This window comes from Diadema antillarum, unplaced genomic scaffold (assembly GCF_040938485.1).
Source record: "Diadema antillarum isolate AM-2024a unplaced genomic scaffold, OU_Dant_1.0 seq00000263_RagTag, whole genome shotgun sequence".
NCBI lineage: Eukaryota > Metazoa > Echinodermata > Echinoidea > Diadematoida > Diadematidae > Diadema > Diadema antillarum.
In genome coordinates, this window is record NW_027271301.1 from 162,524 (window position 1) to 172,311 (window position 9,788).

Consider the following 9,788-nt stretch of genomic DNA (forward strand, 5'->3'; position numbering starts at 1 on the left):
TGGACATTAAACATTGTCAGTGGTTGAAACTAAACTTCACTCAGTGGTATAGGAATAGAGAATGTCCTACCTGTCAATCATGGCGATGATGATATTCTTGACGTTGACCTGAGAGTTGAGATCAGCACAAGCCTTCAGGAACATACTCAGAGTCTGAAGGTGGAATTCGTCTGGGAACACCTACAAAACAAGAAAATTGTAACATATAGAACACTACAGTCGTGGCAGCAATGATACAAAACATACTCAGGGCTTAGATTTTAAGCCCAGGACAAATTTCTTTTCCTGGAAGAAGACACATCAAAACATGTTAAGAAATTTTATGTCAGATTTATGTCATCAAGGTGAGTCTGGGATTGTAAGAAGCAATAGAAGCAACAACCACAGCCACAAAAAAAAAAAAAATGCTTATCAGGTCAATAATTTGTGGCAAAGACATGCATATAAATTATGGAATACAGTACTGTATACGCTTAATATTTTGCCAGATTTCTATTTTCACTAATTTTGCGATTCAAGTGCTATTCACGAATTCAAAAACACATGAACGTATGAACTCTGATCCCAACATGAATGCGATGTGTACACATAAATTTCTCCATTGAGTACTTTACTCCACAATCGCGAATTTAACCTCTCGCAAAATCGTTGGAAAGTCCTGATTCTATCCTCCAGTAAGTTATGTTGTCTTTAGGGGCATTTTTGCCTGTTTCATTTGGTGACAGATCATAGCTTTTAGTCTTTATCATCAAAAATACAATTTCGACAGACATCCCAATGTTAGTGGACACAATTTATTCTTATCCATCAAATGTAAAGCAATATTTTCCTCTCACCTGGATGATACACTCCATGAGGTACTCCTGAGCAATCTGATCTCGACAGCTCACAACCTGCTCAATCACCTCTGGCAAGATGTCCTGAATTTTACAGACCAGGAAGATAAAACTTAAAATTACCAAGACTCAATCAGAGAATCTGTGACACACAATCATCTCCTCTTGTACACATAAAACCACAAACCACTTACAAAGGAAACGTAGGGAATGAACTGTATACAAGCAATCAACTTTAAATTGTTTATCTTTATCAAGCAGATGACAGAGTTTACTCCTGTTAAGAGTCAAGACGTGACTTCTAACATGTATGGCATGCACAGCTAAGAAATAATCTTAGAAGTCACACATCAACAATAATTCTATGGTGTTTTTCTGGGAACTAGGTAGAAAACACACACATAAACAAGAAAAGCAGGATAAGTAGAGGTGTAATAAGCTAGTATTAGATGTAAGCATGAAATGAGAGCAAAGTATGTGTAAATTGCTACTACAATGTACTTGAAGTCGGACCATGAATAAAAAGTTCATAATTACCTTTGATTAACAATCTTTATTCATATAATTCTTTTTCACACTCTCTCATACGCTGTCATAAATGTTAATATATATACATAAATGAGTATAGCAACAATCTCCGTGGCAGCAACACGAACTGTCAAATCCATAAAAGGGTGGTCTTTAGAGGGTAATGTCCAAGGGGATTCTGCAGCAGAAATTACTACTTTGTCATCACTAAATTGGCACCTTTGAATATTAATGCATATCTTACACATTGGAGGAAGATTAGACCGCTAAATTCAATAAATTTGCCGCAAAAAAAAAAAAAAAAATCAGAAAGACACCTACAAAATTTTGCCAATTTGAGAGAAAAACAAGGATTTAATTAAATCTTGTTGCTCATTTAAATTTGGCTTTCTGAAGGATTTGGAAAATTTTGTAACCAAAGCACACCATAATCTGTGAACACCAAAGGGATCCAAGGAAAGATTATAATTATTTTTTCTTGACCTGTTTCTCATAAAATACAATAATGAATATTGAAATCAATAATAATAAGAGTAATAATCAAACCATAGAAACGTTGTTTCTGGGACTCAGTTTACTGTCTACCTCCCTCCCTCCAATACCCCATCCCTCCCACCCCCTCCCAACAACCCACCTTCTTGTAGCGCTCCACGTCCACCGTCTCCAGTTGGCTGAGCCGAACCAGATTGGTGCCCACCAGGATGCGCAGCTCGTTGCGCTCCTTCTCCCGCTTCTCCCAGTCCCGGGAGTGGCCCTGGTGCTGCATCCGCACCCACAGCTTGTTCATCTCGGCAAAGTTGAGCAGAATGAAGTCGATGGAGTCCTCCACCTTCCCTCCAGCTGTCTCGGGGTTGTCGCTGGGGTTGGAAGTGGGGCAGAGAGAAAACATTCAGTGTTGTACAAGAAAAAATTTCTACCTTTTTTTTCAGTTCTTCAGAGAATGAAACTTCTACAGAGAGAGATTGCAGGGACATGAGGAAGAAGAGGAACAAAGAGCAGTAGGCAGTTCATATTCTCTTCCTACTTGATGAAGTAACACATTAATTATCATTATATCTTACATGTGACATATAGTAAAGAAACATATCAGTATCGCTTCTTGTCGATAGAGCATAACTATTAACCTTAGTAACTTAGTGTGATATTTAGTTTATGTTTCTTGCAGGATAATTCTGCAGTTGAATTGTGGACATTTCATTATGATATCAACACATCTTGGAAGAGAGAGACAGGAGAGAAATGTAATTTTTTGGAAGCATCAATTCTACTAACAATTTGCATGATCAAAAGATTATGGCGATGTCACTTCTGCACTCAGGATAATGGGATAACATAGATTTTGTTTTCATTAAATAGCCCAGGTATCAAACAACACATGGTAGGTCTATGGAGGAAGGTATTCATTCCCAACTGTTGAGCTCCATCATAGTTAATTCAAAATATGAGGACAGAAATAGCTACCCCCTACAGCTGTCCCCCCCCCCCCCCCTTCTCCATCCCTTGGAGGACCTGCTCACCTCTCATCGACCTCACAGTCTGGCAGAATGTTCCTGGTGCACTGCAGGAGGTAGTTCCTCAGGAACAGGCCCCTCAGGGGATGCTGGACACCCCTGCACATCTCCACCAGGTCCTTCATGATGTCCTTGCGAGAGCTCTGCTGTGACTTGATGTACACGATGCCGACGGTAATCAGAAGGTACCTAAAAGGGATCAACCACAGCTTCACTGTCAACATCTAGTCTCATTTTATATGAACACAAGTATGAGGGCAATGGAGTTTGAAAAGCACTGAAAACCACTTGTAGGGGCTGAAAGGACAGACCAACCACATTCCACATAAGGCAAGATCAGCCAAGAAGGCTCAACAGAATGCTTACACCACTTTGGGAATTTGTATCTTCTTCCAGACAGTCATGTACCCACATGTTAATAAGTAAGTAATCTCTCCCCCCCCCCCCCCCCCCGCCATTTCTGTGTCTATACCTTGGACCCATTTTGCCTTACGCCTTCCTGTGCAAAACTTCCTATCCATCTCTTTATCTCTTTATCTTCCATTCATTGAACGAGCTCAAACTATTACATCATGCCATAACCACTTCCCTTTATGAATGACCATGTGCACTTTCATTTCTGCCTCAGCATGCCTTGTACAGTTTGTCAATGTCAGTCTTTTGCTTTTGTTTTTTTAATATTTTTTTTAACTTAACTGGCCTTGGCCATTACTTTCTAACTTATCTCCACGACGGTAGAATGTTTTAAATCACTGACGAGGGCATCTCCTATTGCCATCACTACAAACACATTTTCCCATTTGCTGAAAGGTGATTATGACCTTACTTCTCAAGATTCATGTGTCCAACACACGCTCACATAATGAGTACACACCTGTAAACCCCCACTCCCCCCCCCCCCCCCCCAAAAAAAAAAAAAAAACCCCAAAACAAAACACAACACAACACAACACAACATAGCTATATCATGTGAATGTGTAAAAAGAAAAACTTACAGGCGGGGCACGATGTTTCCTGCATACTGAACGAGCTCATAAAGGTCAGCTATCTTGTGACCCTTCTGGTACTCATCCAGGAGGTACTGCTCCAGGTAACGGAGTTCATCGCATACACTCATATCTTACACACAAGTAATGTCAAGGAGAATTTAGACTAAAAAATCTGCCATAGCAAGATTGATTCCACTAGTAAAGAGCAGGTTTTCATACCAAATTTCACACCAACACACCGTCAGGAGAGAAGTAAAAGGTTCTGTAACATTTATTTAAATATCTTCTGATAGTCTAAATAACTCTACAATAATTATTCATTGACATACACAAGTGTTTATGAGTCACAAATGTTTTGCCAGAATGGTGAAACTGAATAAGAACGTAGAAATGCAGTTGAGTTCGGTTGAACGGTTTGCTGAAGACATCTTCCCTTAATAATAGAAAATAATAATCAATTCTGATTGGTTGATACCTGAATTATATTTGATTGCATCACAGCATGCCACACTGACAGGGCCCAGGTCAATTAATTCAGAACAAAAGGATACAGAGTTCATAGTAGCCTTTCGGAGATAGGAGAGATGTGCGCAGTTCACCCAGCATGTTGGATGCATTTTTAAGACCATCCATCAGTTTTCCTTTATCCTGGAGGAACAACAAAATGTGACAAAAGAAAGGTAATGTAAGTGTGTGATGAAGATCTATTAAAGTACTAAGTGTATCTCGAAGAATATCAAGGAGCAGCACTACTGGTATGTTATCATCTTAAATTTCTTCTTCATGCCACATTCACAATTCAATATTTAGTATCTGTTACCATGTTTAGCACAAGATATATTCAGTAAGTTCAAGTTGCATCTTAAAAGACACTTTTCATAACTGTTGCAAACTGTGATTTCTCCATGCTACTTGTAAGGTCTGGCAACACTTTTTTGGGCAAAACCACATTGCTCTACTTTGGCATGCAGGAAGGAAGTGAGAAATTATCGAAATCTGATCCATTAATGTCCTAAACTGGTCTTGTTCTACTCGGATGTCATTTCTCCATCCTACTGAGAGTAAGGCATGTAACGATGTCACCACATTGCAATGAAACTACAATTTATACTGTTAATGTCAGATACAGCTTCTTCATTGAACAGAAAAAGCACTTTTGCAACATACACCTGCCGAAATACATATTTGTAAGGCAAGAATTGCCGCAATGAAATGTGGACAGCTTTATCATTGATCTCTACACAAGTACAAACACAGCAGAATAATATTGGCTGGAGTCGACAGTTACTGATAAGCGTACCCTTCAATGCACATATTCACTGATGAGTGCTCTTTGTGGTTTTTTAATGTACCTTTGTGGGCAGCTAATGAAGATCGATTTAATCGGACCACCCATATTTCCCCATGCTACTGGGGACTTAAAAGGGGAAATCCAGTCTAATATAAGTTAGAAAGAGTAAAATAGTATGAGTTAAATGGTAAAATTTTGATCAAAATCAGGTAAAAATAAGGAAGTTAAGACATTTTGAAGTTTCGCTAATTTTTCAGGAAATAGTTCTTTAACAGTCAATTTATGCAAATGGAAAAGTGAGCATGTCATCCCCTAGCAACTTGCCACATAGATTGTATATAAAATTTTGAAATTTCCATTTTTTTATTTAAACGCAATTAAGTCCAAGGCTTAAATCCTGATATATCTAATTGATCACTATTATGAAGTGATTCAACCAGGAATACAAAACAGTGTAACATCATGTTTCAGACTTCAATGACAGAAACATTGAATTTTGTCATGTTTTTTTGACATGATCAATGGAAAATTGTGAGGTTAAGACATGGTTAGCTCACTCATTTGCATTCCTATCCACTGTGTAAGAACTCTTTTGCAGAAATTAGCAAACTTTAAAAATGCCATTACGTCCTTTATTTTCATCTGATTTCAGCCAAATTTTTACTGTTGAACTCATAAGATTTTACTCTTTCTTTTTATCAGACTAACATATACTGGATTTCCCCTCTAAGCGGTTATGGAACTCTGGCATGAACTCACCAAGGACCTCTTCATCTGGAAGGCCTGGACCTTGACCACTTGCTGAGCCTCCTCCAGCAGCTTCTCCTGCTCCTCGTTCCCGACCGCTTGTGTGGGCGGCTGCAAGAACAAACGCACAAGAAGCCATTAGGTTTGACGAATGCAATCCTGAGGGACTTTGGCTGAAGATATTATCACCTTTTCACCATTAACTATTTACATGCCATACATACAGTGTACATGTATTGTTGCTCTATGGGGTCTAGATGTGTATCATAATTATGGTGCAAAACAATTGCAACTTTGGTGAGCTACAAAATTTGTAGTGTGCTAAAATGGCACTTCCTAATTCCATTGCATACAGTTACATAAAAGGATTATAGATGGAATTGATTAAGTTGATTAAATTTACACAAAATTATTAACAAATTCACCACACACACACACACAAAAAGCCAATTGGAGCAAAAGAACCGACCCAAGCATGCATAACTTTTGCATATATACACCTGCCACTACCAAAATAGCTATGAATGATTTCAACTCTAGTGCAGTACTCGAGTATTAGTGGATAAACTCAGCCTAATGGGTAAACTCAGCCTATCGGGTAAACTCAGCCCCTCATGACCCCATTACAGGGGCCGAGTTTACCCACAAAGACGGTATACTAATTGTTAAGCGATTTACTTTGACTCTGGTAACCACATGGGGAAATCTGAGTATGGTAAACCGGGTCACATACGAATTGTGTTTGTGTGTGTGTGCGTGTGTGTGTGTTTTCAAAACATACAGCTTTGTACAGTGATCATTAGAAAGACTTTATGTCCCCCCCTCCCCCCCCCCCCCCCCCCCCTTGATATCACTCTACACTACCCTACCCTTGTTAACTTATGCACAGATGCAAACTGGTACACAGGCTGCTGGATCACTGCAACATACATTGTAAGTTTGTTCACCACAGACCTCCACTATAGAAATAGTATAAACAATGATGGATCTGAGCGATAATAGATAAAATCTAGACTGGTCTATCAATCATCCCTGGCCCTGGAAAATCATTTCATAAACGATAAACCATGATTTGATGAGCAAGATTGACACCGACACTAAACAGCCAATTTTATGTTGGGTGTTAGACCTTTACAGAACTACAATGTATATTCTTCCCCACATGACAGAGTCTTGTGACATTTGCTGTCTGAATAGAAGTAAATAAACTAGAAAAGTGCAGACCTCTGCCAAGCAGCTAATTCCAATCCATCATGTACACATGCTGAAAATTGTCCATTTCCCATTTATAGAACCCTTTCTCGATGGGCCGAATGCATAAACGCTAGCAATTGCTTGTGCTAGCCTTTTACTCAAATCCGTATGCATAAAAACAAGCAATTGCTTGCGAGCAGAAGCTTTTGCTACCAAGCACAAGCAATTGCTTGCTGCCCTCAAGCAATTGCTTAGAGACCAAGCATTTGCTTAAAAACGTATGCATAAAACATACCTTTTGCTAGTTCTTGCTAGCAATTGCTTACGATTTTCCAAGCTCTGTAAAATGAGCTCGAGCTTTTGCTTAACCGGAACGTTCCCTTTTTTTAATCATTTTCATATTCATGAAAGAAAGACCACACTTGTGCAGGAGTGGTATAAATCTACAAGAAATTACTCCTGAGTAGTGTAAGACACTTTTTCATTTCAACAACGGGAATGTCCAGTGGTTAGCACGCAAAATGTGATGAAAATCAGGTAGGATGTCTGACTTCGGTAGAGAGCAAGGAGACCTCTCTCCGCGTGCGATCTGGCAGATCCAGGCTACTATAAGCTGCAGTGATGAGAATCAGCCAGTAATACGTATGTGTGTGTAGATGTGTGTGTATGTGTCTGCTTGTCTCTTCTGCTATGTCAGGAAATGTTTCCACACACACATGCCCTTTCAAATACATGCTGTCACACTCGCCTTTGTTCTTGTGTTCGCACAGGCGTGAAGTCCCTTTTGTTGAAAACGCAAGCAATTGCTTGTGTGGGACAAGCAAAAGGTGTTAGCATAAGCAAAAGGTTATGCATATGGATTTAAGCAATTGCTTGAGCTAGACCTTTTGCTAGAAGAGCTTGTGCTTTTGCTTGAAGCAATTGCTTACAAGCAATTGCTTGTTTTATGCATTCGGCCCTTTGTTTCATCACCTTGCAGCTGCAGCATGGTGTCTCCCACAAGTACTGTATCATGGGCATCATGGGGGTGGGGGGGTGCAAACACACACTCCCTTCAGAAAAGTTTTGCTTATCATGTATGCAAGGACAATTTAAATCTCCATGGTCTCTCCCCCTCCCCCCTCTTGCTCATATGGGCTCAGTCACTTTGCTCCCTCACATGCACGTAGGTAAAGAGGCCTGCATTTTTTTCTCGCTCGTCAGCTGAAGAAATCCAGAAGTGGAATCAGAATTTTTTTCCTTTTTTTTTTTGTTTTTTTTTGTTTTTTTGTTTTTTTGTTTTTTTGTTTTGTTTTGTTTTGTTTTTTTTTTTTTTGGGGGGGGGGCTTGTTAGCTGATAAAACGCGGAAGTGGAACCAAAAATATAAACCCACCCCCTTGAAAAAAGCTGGTGACGCCCGTGTATATGCCATATATTTAGCGAGTCTTAAATTTTCGTGAATCAGGACTTCAGGACGATTTCGTGAGTGGTTAAATTGGCGATCGTGGAACGGAGAAATGTAAATGTGTGCATCACATTCATGTCGGGATCTGAGTCATTATTTTCGCGAATAGCACCTGACTCAAGAAATTCACAAAAATGAAAACCTTGCAAAATATTCGGCATAGAAACTATACAGCAGATGTCTAGAGCACGTGTTTAGAGTGCATATCACCTCAAATACGCGCAGCTTGACATTTCAAGTTCATTGACCTGATCTGCAAAAAAATAAAAAAATCCTTATTAAATTTAAAATCCATAAAAATTCCCGGATTGCTACCAAAATTTAATAATTTATTCCATGTTGTGTCATTTAATTATCAACTTTTCCTGCCTGGACAAGGTTCATTCCAAGCCATTCCCAAACTTTTGGAGGTATTTTGCAAACAACCCCGACAAACCAACGATGATGATCACTTAAATGTAATGGGATGGTACAGTTTCTGTTGAGGTGGGGCTTCATGTTTCCAAGGTTTATCAATGTTAATTTTTTGAGGTAATTAAGAACCTCGCATAAGTCCCATGAAATATGAAAGAGCATATAATTCTAAGAGGAATTCAAAGTTTTCTTGATGAAAATTTGTTGAGATGGCTGAGATATCCAAAACAAATTGTTTTACCTTTTTTTAGAAATCTCAGCCATTTCAAAACCGATTTTTATCAAATAGGCCTAAAACTTTTAATTCCTCTTAGAATTGCATGCTCTTTAACATTTCATGGAGTGGTTTCAAAGTACATGTATCTCACACAAAGTTAAAAGCTGAATCCTCACCTCAACCATAATTAGATCTATATAACACCTAATAGACTATTGAGATCCTTGTCATTTGATTAGTTGTACGACATTGATCATTCGTCCCATTTTACTATGAGTCCTGAGCTGACATCATAATCCGTGAAATTGTGGCTCCATTTACCGGGCAATCTTGGATTAATAAAATATAGATCTACAATAGTACAAGTAGGTCTATACAATTTGCTCCACTGCACTCACGCTGAAAGCCCAGCACAGGACACTACGCATTTACGCATGGAAAATGCTTGCGTTTCCAGTGTGTATGAAACAGCACGCTAGCGTAAAGCGTGCAATGAGCACTCTCTCGATTCTGGATCCCACACATTCTCTCGTTTCTATTCTAAATTTATAGTAAATTTTAAATAAATTTATACAACATCAAATGATAAGGATCTATTTTAGGTGATATATAAAAC

The 9,788-nt window shown here is 38.9% G+C and overlaps 1 protein-coding gene across 1 annotated transcript in view; it reads right to left on the reverse strand.

Annotated features, from left to right (window-relative positions):
- LOC139729763 (vacuolar protein sorting-associated protein 35-like) overlaps nt 1-9,788 on the reverse strand; it is a 43,742-nt gene that overhangs the window by 22,325 nt on the left and 11,629 nt on the right. The window contains exons 2-8 of the mRNA XM_071640698.1: nt 5,915-6,013; nt 4,416-4,512; nt 3,871-3,994; nt 2,882-3,064; nt 1,999-2,221; nt 837-920; nt 71-180 (exon numbers count right to left, since the gene is read on the reverse strand). Of these exons, the coding sequence (XP_071496799.1) occupies nt 71-180; nt 837-920; nt 1,999-2,221; nt 2,882-3,064; nt 3,871-3,994; nt 4,416-4,512; nt 5,915-6,013 (920 nt within the window). The remainder of the gene's footprint in view (nt 1-70; nt 181-836; nt 921-1,998; nt 2,222-2,881; nt 3,065-3,870; nt 3,995-4,415; nt 4,513-5,914; nt 6,014-9,788) is intronic.